This window comes from Calidris pugnax, unplaced genomic scaffold (genome assembly GCF_001431845.1).
Source record: "Calidris pugnax isolate Ruff unplaced genomic scaffold, ASM143184v1 scaffold44, whole genome shotgun sequence".
NCBI lineage: Eukaryota > Metazoa > Chordata > Aves > Charadriiformes > Scolopacidae > Calidris > Calidris pugnax.
In genome coordinates, this window is record NW_015094506.1 from 3,701,994 (window position 1) to 3,723,007 (window position 21,014).

General features: G+C 46.6%; 1 protein-coding gene across 2 annotated transcripts; it reads right to left on the bottom strand.

The window, feature by feature from the left end:
- Positions 1–1,280: 1,280 nt before the first annotated feature.
- Positions 1,281–19,077, bottom strand: TMEM184B (transmembrane protein 184B). Of its 2 annotated transcripts, XM_014963926.1 has the most exons (9): positions 18,793–19,077; positions 16,124–16,289; positions 12,393–12,483; positions 11,789–11,864; positions 8,667–8,758; positions 8,196–8,365; positions 6,769–6,963; positions 5,858–5,881; positions 1,281–4,635 (listed from the first exon to the last, which is right to left on the bottom strand). In XM_014963926.1, the coding sequence occupies exons 1-9, from the start codon at positions 18,991–18,993 to the stop codon at positions 4,394–4,396; spliced, it is 1,257 nt and encodes a 418-aa protein (XP_014819412.1). In that variant the 5' UTR covers positions 18,994–19,077; the 3' UTR covers positions 1,281–4,393. The 2 variants fall into 2 exon arrangements, with proteins under 2 accessions (XP_014819412.1, XP_014819413.1); XM_014963927.1 differs by lacking the exon at positions 5,858–5,881 and having other exon boundaries at positions 18,793–19,049.
- Positions 19,078–21,014: the final 1,937 nt, after the last annotated feature.

The following is a 21,014-nucleotide window of genomic DNA, read 5'->3' on the forward strand; positions in this document are numbered from 1 at the left end:
CTTGGGTTTATTTATTGCACGAACATAAGTTATTTTCACGTCCTCTTTGCCATTCCGCCTCTCGGCACAGCCAGGATGTTGGTACAGAGCCGTACTTTATATTTTATATATGCAAATCACATTTTATCTTATATAGAGCAAAAAAAAAAATATTTATTTTCTGACTTACAGTATGTGTCCTACCCGACTCCTCTGTATTTTGTAGACTTTACAAATAAAGCAAGTTCTTTTTTTTTTTTTTTCCACAGCGAGAGTGTGTTTGGTCATTCTTGAATGTCAGGACAGGGCTGTGTCTCGGCGAGACAGGTTTTCTAGCTCCCTCTAGCTTTGCTGCAGGACACATTAGAGAACGTGACCCCCCCAAAAAAGACTGGGAAGGGGACAGACAGCTCATGACTTCTTAGGAGAAACACAGATTTATAGTCTCTGAAAGAAAAGGGGTCAGTAAACAAGTTTAATGCTGAACATCACCCTCCCACAAAGTGCTTGCTTTTATGAGCAGTTCAGCTGTGCTGAAATCAGCTTTTCCTAGGAAAGATGATGCTTTTCCACAGAAAAATTCCCTCTGTGCTGCCTCGGGACCTGGTGCAGGAGGAGAGGCAGGTGCAATCAGGGCAGCTCTACCCAAAAACTTCCCCGTGGAGTGACCTCAGCACCTGACCCGGGTGCAGCGAGGAGGGAAGCAGGGAGCTCACGTCCGTGGGTGGCAGGAGAAGGGGAAGGAAGCGTGGCAGGCACCTTACCCAGAGGTGAAGCCCAACCTCCTCCCTCTGGGGAAAAGCCACCCTTCCTCAGAGCAGAGGTGGAAGCAATGAGGGTGTGTTCCCCTGATGTCCCAGCCTTCCACCAGCTTGCACCACTCGCAGGGTGGTTCTACCTGGGGTTTACATTCTCCCTTCTCTCTTGCTACTGCAAACTGCCCCAGCCCCACCACTACTCATGGAAGAAAAGCCCAGAGCTGATGTTTGCTGGGGCTCATGTCAGAGAATGTAGCCTCCCCCTCCTCCCACAGGTGTTTCGCATCAAGCACCCAAGATCAGATCTCACCTCTACTCCAGGTTTTTGGCAAATGGGTTTTGCTCCTTGCCCTGGGCCATCAGTGATGTCTCATCCTCAGAGGTGCTTCTCCCTCAGCTCCTGCATACATGGACAGTATGAAGCCATCCTCTGGAGGAGGACAAGACACACTGACTTACTAAGCCTCAGCCCCTGCCACCAGCAAAGGCTCAAAATCAGTTCAGAGAAATCACCCAGACAGCACCACGCAGAGGCAGCTGAAGTACAATCTATATTATCTCTATATTTTTATTTGTCATCATATTTGCTTATTTCTGCAGAGTATAACATCACAAAGACCAAAATAGAGAGAGCGGCTTGTCGCTGAGCTCACATCAGTTAAACACAATAGGTACAAAACTAGGTGACTCTCTTATTTATCATACATTTTTTTTTTTCAGTCGTTTATATACAAAGAACTACTCTATATGGAAAAATAATAAACAAATCCCATGGGTATGTTACATGGTAAACCAAAAGGAAGGAAGGAAGAAGAAGGGAAGCAGGTGAGGGAGAGCAGCTCCAAGGGCCTACTTCTGGAACCAACATGTTTGTTGGGGCCCTGGGCTACCACGAGCAGACCTGCAAGACCATGGATGCCTTGGCCTCCTTGGTCTCAAGTTCTGGGTCTTCTATTTGTTCCTCCAAGCCAGAGCAGCTACAGAGCCAGTCCTTGCTCTGGCACTTACCTGTTGTGAGGGAGAGCAGAAAGCTCAAGAGATGATTTTGTGTGGTGTTAAAAAATATATATATATATTTATATATATAAAATTAAAACGCACGGCAGCTGGCTGTTGTTTGGGCGCTAGTTCTTCATCAGGCTTTTCCAAAGGCAGCTAGTGCAAAAGGGTTATACTTCAAACCACTACAGGAAGCTTTGAGAATATCCAGAATCCTCTGCGCAGCATATATATATGCAGCATACATTTAAAAATAATTTAAAAAAAAAAGCTTCCCCCAAGCCTGGATCATCTTCAAGCTCCACAGGCAAGCCCAAAGATTTCAGATCTCAGCCACCCAACGCAACAAAGATTGGGGACAGTCACCTATTAAGTGACGCTGGGACATCATCAAGGCCTGCAAATGCAAGGAAAGGGGAGGAAGGAATCATGTCCCACGCTCCACTTTCCTAAGGGAGAAGGGAAGTTTAACAAATACCTCACGCTAAAGCCATGGAAGATGGAAGGAAAGCACATTCCATCTTCAGCCCTGCTTTCCAAGAGGCTTACAGCATGAGGAAGAGGAGTTTTACACCAAGCCCACACAAAGCCCGGCAGAGAGCATTTGCATGTCCACTACAGCAGCGACAAATTTAGGAAAAGCAGTAACCAACCCCATGGCATCACCAGATGGGTGCAAATGGGGAAATCCAGCAGCTGGGAAGCTGCTGGATCCACTGACCCTGCTTCCAGCTCCCTCAAGAGTTGGCACCGTTGCTCCCACCTGCTTCACCATCCCCCCAGACACACTAGTATGGAAGGAGACGCTGTCCTTAAGCCTTGGACTATCTTGTCCTCACAGCAGGGAGCAAACCTGCCTCTCTTCAAGCTCTTTCCCCCCAGCTCCTGACCACCCACTCCTGGGAGGGGCGCTGAGGAAACGAGGCGCTCTTTGCTGACGGTCACCTCCGAGAAAGTGAATAAGCAAGCGCATGGATTCGGACACAAGAGGAAAGGTAAACTCCAGGCAATAAAGCAGATCCCAGTTCTCCCAGCAGAGCAACGAGGGGCAGTCTGGAAAGGCGCAGGTCTGCTGATGGCAGGGCAGGCATCAAGCAGGAGAGAAACAGAGAAACTACGGCCAAGAACACCACAAAAGCTTGCTCCAACCTCTCTGTTTTGCTTCCCGCTTGGTGGTCGGGGCATCCGATCTGTGACTGTTGAGTGTTTTCCCCCTTCCTTCCCCAGACAATTTTAAGCAAGAGGCATTTTCTGGTCCCTGGATAGATCTACAGAGGGATCAATTTTATTTTGGCTCCACTAAATACCAGTCCAAAACCCAAAAGAAGTAAGGGGAAGCTTCTTTTCCCACTCCCATAGATGCTGGCTCCACTCCCGACAGCATTGCAGTGGCTGCAGGGTCTGCAAAATGTGCAGCAGCAGGAACTGCTGCTTGAGAAACTAAGAGGGACAATTTTAACCAGCCAGGTCTTGTCAGGTTTCAAGTCTGCTCCAGTTTGGCCCAGAACAGCTACGGAGATAAAAAGCAAAGGAGGAGTGTGCAACATCTCTTCCTGAATACTCCAGCCTAAGGGCAAAACTTGTGCAGCTCGCAGGGGAAGTCAGTGATGACAAGCATGGGGGACAGCCACCTGTGAGAGATCAGGACCTGCTCTGGCAGAGACCTGGTGCAACCCACACCTTTAAGAAGGGCAGCTACGTTGGTGGGGGACAGAAAATAATAAGAAAAAAAGTTTTAGTGTTTACACATCATCCTTTCCCAAAGAGGGTCGAAATGGCCAGAGCTCTACAAACTTCCACCACCCATCACGGCCAGTCCTGGGTCTTGTTATGAGGAGACACATGCTCCAGGGAGGCTTCTTGCCACAGGAACACAGGGGAGATGGAAAAGCTTGGACACCTGGTGATCAGAAAACCCTGCCCTTGTAAGACAGTAATTCCATCCCTGCTGAGCTTCAACAACCCATCAGGCTTCGACGAGGAGCAGGGGGGGATGCAGGGAGTGGAGGAACAGAAGAAAGTCCCATCCTTTTCCCCCCTCACTCACTCCACTACTACAGGACTGCACAACCAGGTGCTTCGGAGGTGGGGCAGATGTTCGTTACTAAGCATTCGAGGCAATGGCTATAAGAGAGACCAATCTCTGGTCTGGTCCTCAGGAATGCTTATCGCTGCATCCTAATCCTATTTCCCAAGGATCACCAAGATGTTAGTACCAGGGAGCCAGGGAAAAAAAAAAACAACTGTGCCTACATCAACCATTCAGGAAGAGGAATACAAAGCAGTTGGGTTGTTCAGCTGGAAAAAAAGCAAAAACATTTTTTGGCCACAACTCCAGGTGCTGGCCAGTCACACTCCACACCAAGCTGGGCAGATGTGGGAGGCCAGAGCCCCAAACCCTGGAGCTTTGCTTCAATTGATTCCAGTCGATTGCTGCTGTAAGGAATGGGCTCGAGAATGGAGTCCTGGCCATTCCCCCACCTCCGCACTGCTCATCGTGTCCATACCCACAAAAGCTAATGGGAAGTGCCCACTTCTGCAATCTGCACTCTCTAGGAAGTGATATGACTTGGGTGTTTCTGCTTCAATAAATTAAAAAAAAAATTAAAAACAACAAAAGAAGGAAAATGACAGCCTGGGCTGGCAGTTTCCCCATCCTAGAATTCATCGTCAGAGCTCAGCAAGAGGGTCTTCTCGTTGTCGCGGGCACCCGAGCAGCTGTGGGAGCGTGAGATAACATGACTGCCGTTGCGCCAGGGTGGCCCATGCTCCAGCGTTGACTGCTGGGTGTACTGCTGGTAGGCTGGGGAGAAGTTGTGGATCGCATCTTGGACAATGTCATGGGGGTTCATTGTCTCCTTGAGGCTGCTGGAGATGCTCTTCATGGGAGCACAGCGACCTGTTGGGGTAAGATAGGGAGGGACAAGTGAGGAATACTGCTGCCTTCCCCCACACCTCTTGTCATGAAAGGTAAGAAGAACAGGGAACATGCACTTCTAGATCCTGCAGAATTCACTTTACAGACTTCCTTAAGCAGCTGCTGAGGAAATGCCACACAAATGGTGTTGAATTGCCCAGAGAAGTTGTGGATGCCCCATCCCTCGAAGTTTTCAAGGCCAGATTGGATGTGGCTTTGAGCAACGTGGTCTAGTGGGAGGTGTCCCTGCCCATGGCAGGGGGTTTGGAACTAGACTATCTTTAAGGTCCCTTCCAACCTGAACCATTCTATGATTCTATGAAGTTTTACCAGCAGTGCTCCTAAATCCAGCTTCTGCCAGCCAAGTGAATCCACCTCAGCACCAAATGGTGGACGTGCCATGAGAACGGGACATACCCACAGCAACAACCTCCACTAGACACTACCTATGCTGGCTTGGATGTGCAACAGAGATAGGTAAGGGAGGTGCTCCTGGAAAAGGGTTTCAGAAAACAAAAACTAAGGAAATTGTAAAAATATAGGAGAAATGGCATTTGCCATTCCCACTCACTGGAAATTAGACTGATAGGCAGTATGGAAGTGCCCACAGGACAGAGATCATGAAAGTGTAAAGTAGCACAAAGGAGGGAAAGGAGGGGAACAGGCAGTACTAGAGGCAGAACCACTCCACAGGTGTAAGGTGTCACAGTGGTACGGTGAAGGAAGCAACAGTTGGAGTTTGTCCCACCCAAATGCTGAGCACAGAGGAAAGCTGTGTGTCCTTCTAGGAGATGCCATTTCTCATGGCTTCTAGGTCCCATTTCTAGTGTGGCCAGTCCTGGGGGTGACCTCCCCAAATGACCAAAGCACACTGATCATCTGGGGCAATTATGAGAGTGAAGGGAGGCTGGGGTGAGAGAGCAAACCGGCTCCTTTGAGAGCTGGTACAGCTCTTTGGAGAGAGATTCATGCAGTCCTGACAGTAACGCTCCAAAGCCAGGTGTTACACCACTGCTCACGGGGCTGTTTTACAACTTATGATCCAGACAAGCCCAAAGCAGTTGTGTGAGGCAGTTGAATTACAGACCTACAAGGAAGGGGGAACAAGGGACAGAGCAGGCAGTAGGCAGGCTGGGAATCAGGACAGAACAGTGTCCCAGTTAAAAACCAACAGAGACAAACACACAGAGCATGCTGTACCTACCGTATGGCCCATATGATGGAACAGCTGCATCAGGGACCAGTGGCCAAAGCAAGGGAGAGATAAAAGGGAGAGGAGAGAGAGACAGAGAAAGAAAGAGAAAGAGGAAATAACAAGAACTCAACAAGACCCACCACCGAAACATCCCCCACTGTACCAGCCAACAGTTTACCCCTTCATCACCCACAGATCACATCTGCCCCAGCTGCGGCCACTGTCCTTCCAAAACCTCTGGAAGGGCTGGGATAGAGGGATCACCTACATGTACCCTGCCCAAGGGCTGCTGTCTTCCTGCACCTCAGCACAGACTCCCCCCCAGCAGGAAGGAACCCCTTTACTTGGAGAACACTGTACTTGCATAGACTGGGCACAAGAACCCTCCTTTTCCCAGAGATAACATCTATCTCCCTCTTCCCTGGAATAAGACTTCTAGCTGCCCAGCCCTCACAAAATCATTACGTGAAGATCCTCCTCCTCAAAGACAAACATATTGCCAAAGCACAGCCTCATCTTCCTGAGCCAGATTCAAAACAGAGCCTGTTTCAGGCCCTGTCCCTCCTGCCTTCAGTCTGTTGCACAATCTGGAGCAATGGAGTTCCCCTTCGGGGAGACAGGAAGAAGGACAAACCCACTCTACCAAAAGGATGCAACTTCTCGCAGCCCTCAGGTCTGCAACAAGCTGTCGTGGGTGGCATACTGGGGAACTGAAAAGGGAACAATGCAATTCAGGCAAGGTTTCTGCCCTGCAGAGCCGTTGCACAATGAATCTGTTCAGACACCATGGAGGAGGGGATGTGATGTTTTCCATGCATTCAGGTTGGGAGTCATATCAGCGTGTTGGCTGCCAGAGGGACCAGTCTCCACCCAGTCTCACTACCAAACAGACAAGCCATATGTGCTGGCGTATTTCCTACCTTGGGCATCAAGTCTCTTGTCCGCATACACCTTGTAAGTGAAGGCATGGCGCAGGGCGATGGCTGCAAAGAACATCTCCACGCAAATGATGAAGTCCTGATACCCAGCAGCTACTGTGCCTTCACCCACAGACACGCTGGCGGAGTGGATTTTGGGGATGGCACCACACTTTTCCAAGATGGCCAACAGCATCCCTAAACAAAGCAACAAGCTCATGTAAATGTGCAGAAAACATGATCACATGCTAACTGTAAGGAATGGAAATAGCTGTCTGTGCTGGATGTCCTAGACACAAACCCATTTAACACAGGAGCTCCAAACACAGCAGGCTAGATACTCCCACCTGCACTCCCCTGTTCAACAGAGAAAGGAGGAATAAATAAGACAAATACGTTTAAGCAAAGAATGTTCAAACACTGTCCTTCTTCTGTTTTCAACTGACATGTAATCTGTGGAACTAGCTGCTACAAGACTTGAAATCAAGTCCAAATGGATAAGCAGCAGTCAGATAATTTCTGTAAGCACTCCTGTAATATCAGCACTTCCACTAGCAAGAGCAAAGGTTGAAGTAACAGAGCCTTCCGTTTAAGCATAAAGTGGCTTTGACACACCATTGCAAGAAAGATGTTTCTCCCTGTCCATAGCCAGGTGGCTGACGAATTCCAGAGAAGGCAGAAAGCGTGTGACCAGATGGCTCACAATGATAAATTAGACAGCTTATTAGTTTGTCTGTAGACAGGGAGGATAGGCCATACCACAACAGCCAAAATTCCACCTAAGTTCCTATTCAATTAGTCTTTGAAGTGCAACTCGGTAAACCTAAGTAGGGCACTGAAGAGGGAAACGCTTAGAGCCAATTAGTAAGAAGCACTAAGCTTAGGTGGAATTTCAGCTTTCTGAATGTGCCTCTGCATCATGCGTGTGTATTCTGAATGTCCCTCTGCTCGGTGGCGGTTCTGGGGCAGCACACACTGCATTCAGCCAGCTTGCTGCTTCACATGAATCACAGACATACCATTAAAATTTTATTATAGAGCACTAAAAAAAGTATTAACATTTTTTGGATGTGCCACTTTAATCAATAAAACGGAAGCACACAGATAGAACGTGGGCAACTTGTGCTTTATGACTGTTCCAGAAATGGCAAGGACTCTTCATCCAAACAGCTGATTTTGCCAGGCAGATATGCATGTGCACATGCGCGTGCCCAGGGATAGTGAGGATTCAGGAGCATAGAAACAAAGATTAAAATGAGCAAAGCAGGTTTCCCTGCTGAGAGAAAAGCAATGAAAGGCTACAAAAGAAATATAATAATAACACAGGAAAACATTCTGGCTATTTATCAGCATCCCCTCTATCAATTCTAGTGTCTGAGCCCCTGCAGAGAGCCCTTTGTACCTACCAAGGCAAGGAAAAAGCAGCTCACCTTGCCAGAAGGACAAGAAGATGACAGACTTCACCATGAAGAACTTGAGGACTGGGCTATAGGGACTGAGCAGCTCACGCGTGGCGAAGTAGAAAAGGAAGAGGGCATACAGTGCCAGGCTGACAGAGATGTTGTAGATGATCGTCACGTAGAGGTAGCCACTGGTTACACTGAAAAGAGAAAATATATGAATGCCTGAAATTTCAGCATGATCTTTTTCCCTTGCCACCATCACTGGAGAGTTCCAACACTCCGTTTCTTTCCTGCCTCCCTGTTCCCATTCCCACCCCCAAACCGAGGTAAAAAAAACCTGAAACCAACAGGCTTTTTCCCTGCCCTCTTTTCTCACGTGCATATTCAGCCTGTGTTCTTCCCCTGTCTTTTCCCATGGCCCAGCACACACATGGGCCATAAGCACAGCTGGACAGAGAAAGGGCAGCCAAAGCTTGTGCACTAGACAAACAAACTTACTCAAAGTCACCATCCTGGTACTTGCCGAAGGCCTGAAGGATGACTGTGCTGATCGCCATGAGGGGCTTCACCACACAGAACTGCAGGGTAGCCTACAGGAACAAGAGAGAAGGGGAATGAGGAGGCAGGAGGTGCAAGAGGCCAAGTTCCCAAACCAGCACCACAACGGAGTGTCAAATGGGACAACTCAACAAGGCAACACAATCCACCCCCGACAAGGAGCTCGACCCCACAGCTTGCTAATCGATTGTGCTTGTGGACTACAGCACTCAAAAGGAGATAAAGAAGATTCAAAAGTATATGTGCTATCTACTTGTCCAGAATGCAAAGAAAAACCTCTCTGTAGATTCCTCCTAGAAGCTGCTCAGCTCTTCTCATTCAAGGCTGTTTTTCATAGGCTGTGTTGCAGCACATTTGTGCACAGTAACAGCATGAAAAGCAAAAAATCCCACACTGATACAGACACGGCAAGTTTAACAAAGGGATACTGGGGAAGGGAAGCAAACTCCAATCCATAATTGCCATAAAGCCAGGCAAGAAGGTCCCCTGGATAGGTGGGAAACCCAGCTCTCTGAGGAGGAAACTTTGACAACTGCCAGTACATTAAGGCATTTTGTATATAATGATGTGTATTGCCAGACAAAAGTTAAGAACTATTCTGTTGTCAGCCACATGACCTTTACTGAATCTTCCCAAAGGTTCTGTGGCACTTGGGATCAGCTCTGTCCATTCTGCCAGTATAAATCACTGAGAAAGGACAACTCCTCTCTCAAAGTCACCCCATTCTTCATCTTTCTGGAGACACTGAACTTCAAGGTCTTAAGAGAGTGGAGGGTTACGACCCTAAAAATGTCACTGGGCAGGCACTGACCTGCACACATGTGGGGAGGGCTGTGTATGGAAAGAAGGTAAACCAAACAGGAATAATTGCTTTGGATACGATGCAATTTGTTAGTGGTCATAAGACTTCAAGGAGATTAAAAACCCCAGCACATGCCAGTTAGTGAGTCACTGTAAATATGTGAACTGGAAAAGGTCAAGCTAATTGGTAAACAACTCCGTCCCCTGAGCTTCCCCTCCTTCCAATCTGGGGATGTTTTAACCATTTCCCCGCAATCTAAACCACCACGTCCTATTTTTAGCTGCTTCCCTAGAAGATGCTACAGCATACGGGAAGCACATGGATGGTGTGTGACTGATTTGTGAGGGTCACCAGACACAGACCCAGCACAGAATCTTGATCAAGACATCTGTAAGGAAACATGCTGTCCTCCAACTGCTGGAGGGCTGCAGGCAACACAGGCAGACTGACTGACCCACCACAGGCACCTGCCGGAGAACAGCTTGGGGTGGAGGTGAAGTTGGAAAGAAGGAATGGTTATAACACACAGATTCTCTCAGGATGAAAGAGGGAGATGCTGAGAGCAGGGATAAAATGGGCAAGGTGCTCCCTCCAGCACCTTCCTTTTCCTGATCACCACGATGGTGGACACTGCACAGATCAGCACTGGTGGATACTACATGGATCAGCACTGGGACGTGCTCTGTAACCCTTTTGCACCAATCTATCCAGGAATTTGCCTTGAAAGGTCTTCCTCAGCAATCCTGGAAGTCTAAAAGTACTAGAAAGTAAGTCCTGGTGCCGAAGATTTCTCATCAGGACAACATTTAAGCTGGAGCCAAGAAGGACTAAGTACTTAAACATCCCTTTGCAAGACACCTCCCTCACAGCCTCCAGAGCAGAGCTAGCAGTTTGCAAAGGGCAGGCCTGACTAGAAGAATTGCTGCCAGAGAGCAGCAAAGGAAAAGCAAAATATCCACCTAAGCTTGAGTTACCAAGCGAGCCGAGGATTTATGGAATCAGGCAGAACTCCACCCCATAAAAGTGCTTCTACTCTTTGCTGTTGTCAAAAAACTTTCCACACACAGCCAGGTCCAACCCATGTGGAGATAACTGCCAGAAGCTGTGGGACATGAGGAACAAGAGGTCCAAGGGAAATTATTTCTCCAGCACTCATTTACTTTGATGGGTGTTATGTTTGCTTATGACATATTTTAAAAGTTAACATTAGGAGCAAAAAGAATGGATAATGTGTCAAATCAAACATGGTGTGTACAAATAAAGCCCAAGAAAAACAGGTGAAATAGCATACTGGGAGCAGGTTAGTAAATAAAAGTATCAAGGAAGAAAACAGGAAAGCAATAAGGAAAGAATATGCAACAGAGACAAAAAGAGAAAAGAAAGATGTGGTCCTTTGAAAAAGGCCAACTGTACTGCAGATATAAACACTGGATATTACTATGAGGCTGCATTGTACCTCTGATGTTCCTGCATACTGCTAAAACACAGAAGATGGGGCATGACATGGAGGAGAAAATCTGCCCCACCAGGGCAGATAGCTAGACCCAGCGACTGGAATTACAGTGACTTGAGCCCTTTCAAAGAACCAGACCTGCTTCATGCTGTCTCCAGAAAAACTTCATGTGCTCATTACAGCAAGTGAGTAAAGCCTTGAAACTCACCTGCTGCTTCATGGCAGCCAGAGGTGACTGACCTAGGACGAGCAGACGAGGGCTGTATCGAGGTTTAGATCTCCCCCATTACCTCCCCCTCAACATCCCCAATTCAGCACAGACAGACACACATGGTGAGCAATACTCGGTTCCTCCTACAAAATGTTGTGTCATGTAAACCCCCACCCTCTCCTCAACTCCAAACCACAACAGCAGCACTGGGAATTCAGGAGGCTATTACACAACTGTGGGGTGTCTGCAACACAACACAGCCATCATTTTTTTTAAACTTGGGACCTCTGCAATCCAGAAAGGGAAGAGGAAATCAGAATTTCTTCCCAGGGCTACCATCAGACTCAGGAGATAAATTGGGTCTTTTGCTAAGGCCTTCCCGATGCAGGGTTGAGTAGAAAACATTATCATTCAAAACAAACCACTCACGTAACCTTGAAACACCCTCTCTTCTCAGTCTACAGGCCTCTCGAAATGATACCATAAAAACCCTCAGAGGGGTGCTCATCTTGGAAGTTCAGTAGCAAAAGGCACCATTGCCACCCACACACACTTTATTCATTTCTAGAGGACAGCACAGTTCCTTCAGTCCATACCTGTTTGCAGAACCTCAGGAATCCAATCGAATAGGTCTTTCCCCACAGGCAGCAAGTCCCGTATACACAGCTGGACCTGAAAGAGCCAGCACAAGATGACAGGGTTCAGAAGCAAGATTCAGGCTAGAGTGCAAGATTCCTACCCTCTTTATCTACTTCTCTGTAGCAAAGTTGTAAGACTGGTGCTTTCTCCAACCATCATTACAGTTACAGCAATACCCTCTTTCAGAGTCATGTTTAAAAACATTCTGATTCCACACTCTAATCTTTTTTTTTTTTTAACTGGATAGCATGGGAAAAAACACAGATCCTAGAGGAAGCACATGCAACCATCTGAAGACAGAAAAGATTTAAAGGAGGAGAAGAGAATAAGAAAAGAAAAAAAGAGTAGGCAGGTGTCCAGAAAAGTTGTGAATCAGTCCAGCTTGCCTAAGAGGATGTGATCAGCTTGATGTGTCTCAAAGCAGGGTACTGGTAAATCATTCATGCTGCCCAGTCCCAGCAGACATTTGTCACCTGACAGTTTTTTGGGGTAAGAATAGAGGCATGGTAGATGGGCACAGAAGGAGGAAACCGTCATGCTTTGAGCGCAATAAATACTCACTCAATTGGTTTCCCTCTGATCTCAGACATGATGGAGCTCTCTCCTCCCAAGTACTCATAGCAGAGGCTGAGAAAGTTGTATATTACAAAGGCTGGAAAGACATCAATCAGAGTAAAATGACAACGAACTTCAAAACAGGTGGACAGACCAAGAGTACAGGCAACACACCAAACATTAGCAGGGATCGCTTATGCAGCATCTTTCCCTTCAAAGCACTCCAGATTATTTTCACTGGATTTATCATCCTACCTCAGCACTCACAAGACTATCTGAACTGGAGTTTGGCCAAGGTCCCAGGCTAGTTCCATGACTCATGCCAAAAGTGTCACAGGACCTTTTAAAACTGTGGTCAGTCTCTGTTTTACTTGGCATCTGTAAGATGCCGTTCTTTACAAGGTTCCTGTGCATTATTCCAGGACATTACACTGGTACTAAATAATTTGGAAAACTTATCTCTGAGCCATCAACCATACCTTATCTCCTGTATTTAACCTTTTTGCTGATGAACACAATTTCTCTCTCCGAGGTAACCAGACTACAGACTTAAAGAGTTGGAGAAACAAAGGGCTTTTACCAATCAGTGAAACTCTGGTTTCCTGTCTGGTGGAAATTTTTGAAAAACAGGCTCTGTGCTTCATTTCCTCAGAAAGCTGAAACTTCTTGTGTACTGAATAGCCTTTGCCTTGGGCTACCTCTTTTCTGCCTTCCTCAGCAACCTGGTACAGATGAGGAAGAGTCTTCTCAGACTGACCGCTAATACTCTGCCCCGTTTCAATTCTCTTCAAGTCTCAGTTTTGCTGATACATATAAACTGAGGTGAAGACACTGTGAGGAGGGCTCTCATCATAACTACAGACACCCTTCCTTTTCATGGGATCCAAACACGCTTCATTGTGTGGAGAGTAAGCCCGTGCGTGCCCTGTCTGCTACTCTCTTGACTTGTTATAATCGCTGGTGTACCCTCATACACTTCGGAGTACAGTCCTTGCCCTGAAAAATCTCACAAGTTTGCCACATAAGCCTTGGGGAAAAATGACAGACTAGGTGATCCACCTTTCGGTGTTATTTTCTATGACAGTCTGTACCTGGACATTCCCCAGAATGCCAACACCCAAATCCTGGTTTTGGCCTCCAGCATTGACATAATACAAACAGAAAATAACTTGGGATGGAAACAGAAGTCTCAAGGAACTTTGAAATAAGAACAAAAGCCTAGTAATATACAGTACTGAGAAGATGACCTCACCAAACAGCCAGTTATTAGACCTGAGGTCAATTTCCCCACGTGGATGAACTTCCAAAGTCAGAGGCAGACATCAAATCTAATTCTTCTACAAGCATCCAAACTATGCCCTGGAAAAGATGTACTCAACGCTCCTCAAAACGCTCATACTCTCAAAACATTACATTTATGGCTTGTAGGCGTGCCTAGCTGGCAAGAATGCCACAGCACATAAAAGCCAGTGGTATACCTGCTTCTATGTATGTAATTGAGGTATTGTTATTCCATCTATAATCCCTGCTATTGAACAAAGTTAGGTATGTTCACACGCAATGATTTTGCTAAAGCATTAGTTAGAAGAGAAAACACCATGGAAAACTTATTTAAATAACTGTGGTAACCCCTTTTGCCTGCAATTTTCCTGCAACTTAGCTGACAGCTCCCAGCATCCAGAGGAAGAAAAGCTGAGCTTTTCCTATTGTCCTCCAGTGACCCCTGCTCTCTGATGTGGTCATTACAATACCAGCTGCCCATTCCACAAGCACTAGGGAAGAGATGACATCAGAGGAAGACAAGAAAAAAAAAAGGGGGGGGGGGGGGGAGGGGAAGAGAGAGAGAGGGAAAGAGAGAGAGAGAAAGCCTGCCAGCTATTTATGAAGTAAATGTTCCCATTTCTTTTAAAATACAATAGCGAGTGTAATTTTGTCACATGCATCTGTTGCTATCACCTCTCACTTTGTGCTGAAGTGCTCACCAGAGAGAATAACGAGAAAAGAAAACACGAAGGGGGGGGGGGGGGGCGCGAAGGGAAATATCTGCCCGTCTATCCCCAAAAGAAATGAGTGCTATCTAGGTAACTATCAAAGCTCACCGTACCAGCAAAAGAACTATTCTCCCATTCCTGATCTACATCCATCAGATGGTGCTCTTGACATCAACACTCCAAAAAAATTTACTTGTGTCACTGACACCCAGGTTTGTACAGAAGCAGAGTCATGTGAAAGAGCAACACCAAAATACATTCACCTTTTCGCACACTATGAAATGCAGCCCATAAACAGCCCAAGACAGGTTTCAAAATTTACGAATGGGGTCTTCTCCTCTGGTTCCCTAACAGAGCTCCCCCCATTTTGCAACCTAGTACCTTCCCGAAAATGAAATTATAAGGTGGATGGCAAGGGAAGGCAAAAACCACAGCAGCTGTTTCAAAGCAGTCCCCAGAAAAAGCGAGGGAGAGACCCTGCTGACCAAAGGTGCTTTCACTTTCACCTGTAGTCTTTTCCCACAGCCCAACATGCTGAACTCCCGAGCATGGGCTGCCTCCTGAGGAGACACTCAGATGTTTGCAAACTCCCTGAGCAAGTGAGGGAGAAAGACACTGGCTGTTGCTAGGAGAGGAGTTTTGCAGAGCAGCAGGCTTCCTGCTAGACCTATACACGAGCACAGGGTGGGGAAGGAGGGGGGAAAAAAAAAAAATCAAGACAAAAAATCCAGGCCAAAACAAAGATGCCTTCTGAATCACGTGCGCACATTCTCCATCTGCTGCTGCATGTCAGAGCATTGTCATTGTATGTGAAGAAGGGCCTGCTGGTCCCTTCAGCTGATTAACTTGTTCACATGGTTGGGGCACCCCTCTGCAATGCAGATCTCGCCAGAACAACTGCACCAGCAAGTTATGATTTACTGAGGGTACGGAGACAAACCATCCTCAAAAATACAATGCTAGAGTGCAGTTTCTCCTGCTGGATGGGTAAAAGGCCCCTTTTTGGATGAGATCAGGAGGGTAGTTTAGACAGTATTTACTGGAGAGAGTGACCGTTTCCCTCGCATAAAACGCTAGTGGTATCATCCGCAGCAGATAACCAGAAATGATGCAATTGGTAATTCATCCTGAACATGGCACCTTGTCTTCTGCAGGACTCCAAAGCACTTTACACCTCACCAACACCAGCACGTGGTGGCTGTGCTGCCCTGCATGACTGCACAAACGGCTACAGGATGGGACCAGAAGAATATGCTGCTAACAATCCACACCAGGAAAACAGGACAAAGCAAGAGCCTGGCTGCTAAGTGCATGCTGTTCCAAGAACTGGGAGCCAACCAATACTTTACTTTAAACACCCAGCTAGAATCAGATTTTTGGCTCTACACCTCCCTGAAGCAAAGGACCCAAGAAAATAATAACTTTGTCTCCACAGAACATTGGAGGGAAGGCTCAACACATCTCATCATGCTCAGAGGCCAGTGAAGGAGGTCAGGTTGGACAGGGCTTTGAACAACCTGATAGTGAAAGATGTCCCAGCCCAAGGCAGGGGCACTGCACCCAAACCATCCTATGATTCTATGACTTTTAGTCACTGAGCAACCCATGGTATCCAGTGAGGCACACTGTAAAACTTTGTCTCAGTAGGTGAGAGTGATGCTTTCTCCATCTTCCCAACCAGAAGCAAAAGCTCTCTCAAGGCAAGAACTTCCCACCTCCCCCATTTTCTGTTTGACCCTTCCTTACCTTCATAGCAGTCCCGCACTGTGCCAAAGTAAACATAGTACTGGTCATTGGTGAAGAACAGGAGACTGAGCCATGAGTCAAAGGCGTAAATGGGCACAATGAAGAGGATCCGAACGATGTAGCGCTGTTCGTTTGGGCAGCTATAGCAGCGAAGATGCATGTAGATCTGAGAGGATGGAGAGGAAAAGACCAGGATCAGTGGTATACAGAGAACAGAGAGGACAAAGTGGAACTGGAGAGTCAACTGGACAACCAGGAAAAGCAAACTCAGTAAATCATCTCTTGATTGCCTCCAGTAACCTCAAGGTGATGAATATTTAAAAAAAAAAAAAAAAAAAAAATCACTATTATCATATGGCATTGATACAGGGTCCCTTAGTTTGCAGAGTAGGGAGGAGGAGGAAAAGGAAATGGGAGGCATTTCTAATCTAGTTTCTCATAGGGAATTAATTTACTGTTATTATCATCGCCACCTTGCCCATATTTTGTTCATACCTCTTCTTCTAATTATCAATCCCATATTGCTATATATTGCTGCTATTCCATTTTAAGTACCTAAGATTCACACTGCAGGCTGCTGTTCTCTGAAGAGGGAAAGAGCACGTGCTTAAGCGCATGCTCACTGTAAACACTCTCACTCTTGGCAGTTTTGGATGCTTTCAAGACTTTCACCTGAAACAACCTGAGAGAGCCTTTCACAGCACTGCCAAGAGCTGATAAGCCACAGCCCGTCTGCTCAGAAAGTGCCATTCTGCACATCGGTGACAGAACAGCCACGAAGTGTCAGCCATCAACTAAGCACTGAGTTCATACACCGTGCTCAAAGGAACCGTGCAGCCACACCACTCATTTTGTCTGACTGTCTGCACACATGCTAATCCCCCTAAGTCACCGGCTGAGGGGACTGTGATGTCCCCACCCTATCCACTCCCACCGCTCACAGTTTGTTAGCCATCATTAAATCCCACACCTAAAATGCTTTGTCACAGATCACCCACCTCCTGGGAAAGGGTTTGACCACAAGCCTACCCTGAAGATGAACACTACTCCTGAAATGGCCTAATAACACAGCCAGAACTTCGTCATGAGTTGGAGGTACACTCTGTCAGACACGGAGTCAGCAGAGGGCACGTTCTCCAGAGGCTAGGCCTCCGTACAGCAACTCTCATCAAGCTGCTGCTCAACTGCTGGGGTTAATAACAGCTAGTTTACTATATATGTGCTTCACAGCTGACTGATTTTGCTGCCTGAAGAGGCACAAGCATTTGTCCAAAGTTTCACCCTGCATTTGGGGGTGCTGTGAGGATTCTCCAAGGTCTTACAAAGCATGCTTTGATGCTCTTGCCTTTCCCTTGTAAGCGAGAGGATGTTGACTCTCTCCAGCTGTCTGTTGCGCATCTCTCACTGCCTCTTCGCCCAATCTGGTCAAAATCGACTGAAGGGCTCAAAATACTTCTGTTTCCTCTCCCTGTTCCATGAGAAGCTCACAAAAGTCTCATTTCCTGAGGAGAGCAGGTTGAAAATAAACTCACAAACCTTAGGGATATTTTTTCCTTGTGACAATCCCAGTGACACACCTCACCCCGCTCAGGAACAGCTGACGCTGGAGTTCAGATGACTCTAAGCTTTGCCCTTGGGATGTCACAAGAGCCCTGCGATCCCTGCGCCTACGAGAGCACAGGAACTGCTGCCTTATAACAGGACAACAGCGCGTTTCAATCAACGCTGTCTCTCTGGCACTGACCTCCACTGGTTTCTTCGGAAAAGGACATTAATGCCTAAGTGTGCAATGCTATACTGCAGAAGAAAAATTTCTTTCTACCCTCAGTAGGCAATCAATTTGTGCTCTGAAACAGGAGGATCCATGGCATTTGTAATTGTTACCCAAGCTGGTGAAACTGCAGGTGTTACTCTTATTCATCAGTGACTAATCCGTTTTTGAACTTCACTAGCCCCTGTACTCCATCAATAGGCTATAGTTTTCTAGATCCTAGTCATCACTCTGGAATTTACGGACCAACAGGTACAAAACACAGGTTGATAAATAACAGGGCTTGCATTTCCCCACTGTGTTTTTCAGTTCGCATGACAACGGCTTGAAAGAGAGCTACAGAACAGGATGCAGGGTTTGACTTGTTCTGGCCCCCAGGACACCTGCCCCAGAAAGAGGGGAGGGGAGAAAATTAAAATAAAACATTTCCTGCTACTCCTTTCCGCAGCGGAGTTCAGCCTGTGGAATCCACTGGCACAGGAGATCAAAGGAGGTATGTCAAATAACAGATGACCACAATCATTTAACAAACAGCTGACACAATAACAAAATGGCCAGATCCAGCTACAAGACCTGGGAAAGGATAGCTTGAGATAATACACCTTTCTGCAAACACTCAGGAGATGGCCAAATGTTTTACACCTGCTACTTTTAAAGAGTCTGCTTCCTCTCCATTCACACTATGGAAACAGTTTGAACCTGGGCAGAAAAGCTTTCGTACAAAAGTTGTCACCTTGTTCAGCACAGATAATATATCAGGCCTCAAAGAAGAGATCCTGGTACCACTCCAGAGTCCGTAAACCACTATCACACAGCTGTATTTGGCAAAAATAAGCCAGGGTATCGTGTGTTCCTCCATACGGGGAAAAGGAAAGGATGAGAAGTGACAGGGTTTTACCTGATGGCAGGTGATGAGCAAAGCTGTCCATACAAAGAAACCTGAGATGGCCTGAGCAGCCGTGGTCATGAGGAATATTGGCTGCTCTACAGCTGTGGGGCTGCCATCCTCTGGCATCCAGGAGAAGTTGGGAGCCACAGCTGGAGTGGTGGCAGTTGACCCCAGTCTGGGGGCTGCAGTGACGTCAGTCATCACTATCATGGTTCCTTTTGGTGTGAGGTTCCAGTTGGGATTGCCAGAGAGCCGCCCACGAGCCAAGACCTGTCAAGGAAGAGAACCAAACAGTAATTGAACCCAGCGGAAAGGACTCAGGAGCATAACTGTAACAGTGCTTTGCATCTCTCACATGCCTTTCACCAGGCTGCTTTACGAACAGGACCCGGGTAAGTCTGCCACTGTCACCCCTCGTGATATAACAGATCATGCGGCACTCAGGAACCTCTCTACCACTCACAACACAGCCTCCCCAAAATCATGGAACACTGCCACTGCCATTGTCACTGCCATTTTGCAATAAAAATATTTAAGAACGAGACAAATTTGGCATTCACCTGAGATCAGAAGGAAGTGTCTAAGTCACCCATACTGGAAGACAACTAGCACGCCTAAATTAACAGCTCTACTCCACAAAAGCACTGGCTATTCTGCTGTGTCCTGAAAAGCCAGAGTCTTAGTCATATGGTTTAATCCAGAAGGCAGCAGAACAAGCAGCACCAGGCAACAAGAACACGCACCACAAAGTGTCACTGCACAGCAAAAGGGAAAGAAGAGCATCCCTGTTCCTCCAGCAAGCAATGGCCACCTCTCCCACTGCCACTTTGAAACCCACACTCGGCCCAAAGTACCTTCATTGGAAGGGTACGTGCTGAAAGCTCTCCTCACTAGAAAGAAGTGAAGCACAAAAGTGAAGCTTTTACTAAACACTGTATGGCATGGTACACTTAGCAAGCCTATCATTATTTCTAACTTAGCATTGCTTTCTATATGACATGAATTTAACCCAATTGGCTTTTAAAAGCCAGTTGACCCATGAAAACACACCCAGAACACAATGATATGCAAAACTGCAAAGCAGCATTGACCCCATGTCATTTCCTAGATGAAAAGCTATTTTTTTCAATGGAACAAATTCTTGAAGGTCTAAGATCTAAAGCAGCTATTATTTTCAATTTGGTTGTAAGCAGGCTCTAATGTGACCTCTGGACTGGTGGAAGATTATCCACTTAAACAAAGATCACAAGCGGGCAGCCATCAGTTCTATCCACTAGAAGAGCTGCTTCTGATGTGGATGTCATAAAGACATGGTTATCAAGGGGGAAGAGCATAATATTGCTTCCTAATAGTTTTTGGGATCCCCTTTCTGTAAAAGCACAAGACGTAGCTCCTATGCAGGCCTTCAAGATCAGCAGATGGAAAGGTCTTTAGAAAGGCCAACAATCCATCGCCACAGCTTACAGCTCAGCAGGGAAGGACACGTCTGTCATTTACTGACAGGTCACAGCAAAGCACAAAAGAGAACATATATCCACAGATGAACTGCCCCAGCTTAGCTTCACCCAAAGCCACAGCACGAATCGGGCAAGAGGAACCCAGTAAAAGCAGAGGGCCAGGAGCAAATGATTTCCACATGCACACCAAGGTGTGCAAATGGCCCCTCCAGCACATTCTTTTCCAAACCACATACTCGCACCAGCAGTGTACAGCACTCTAATGTTACTTATGCCACATTCCACCTCATTTCTGCTTTCTTCCCCAGGGGGAAGAGAACAAATACAGATCCTGGGAAATATCCAGATTTGTTTAAGCAGGTATTTTCTTACTATAGAGGGAGCTGCACAACTATTAACAGTTTAATTTACAAAATAATCCTCAAATCTAGCTTTTCTTCATTCTTTCCAGTTGTTCTTTTTCCAAAATATCCCTGTTCTGAGTCATAGCTTTCCATAACTGCACGTACTGAAGGGTAATTCCTTTCCAGTCCGTATCAGCACAGGAAATATAACTGTTAAGTTTTGAGTTTCAAAGCATACACACACACATTATGTTATCCATACTATATCTAAAAATTTGGAGAGATGAAGAACGGATGGAAACATCACAAGGCAGCGAGGTTTTTATCACTTTGAGAAGAAAGGGATTTCTACCAAGTGGGTTCTGAAGCTAGTGAACATTCACAGCGCTGACAGCGCTTTCACTAAGCCCACAAAGGGCACATCTAAAGT

Excerpts from the sequence above, each read along its gene's own strand:
- TMEM184B (XM_014963926.1), bottom strand. The coding sequence starts at position 18,993 with ATGATAGTGATGACTGACGTCACTGCAGCCCCCAGACTGGGGTCAACT. Across the intron at positions 8,759-11,788 it reads TCCTGAGGTTCTGCAAACAG|GCTACCCTGCAGTTCTGTGT; the intron begins GTATGGACTGAA and ends TTGTTCCTGTAG. Across the intron at positions 5,882-6,768 it reads CAAGAGACTTGATGCCCAAG|CTGTTCCATCATATGGGCCA; the intron begins GTAGGAAATACG and ends TCCCTGATGCAG.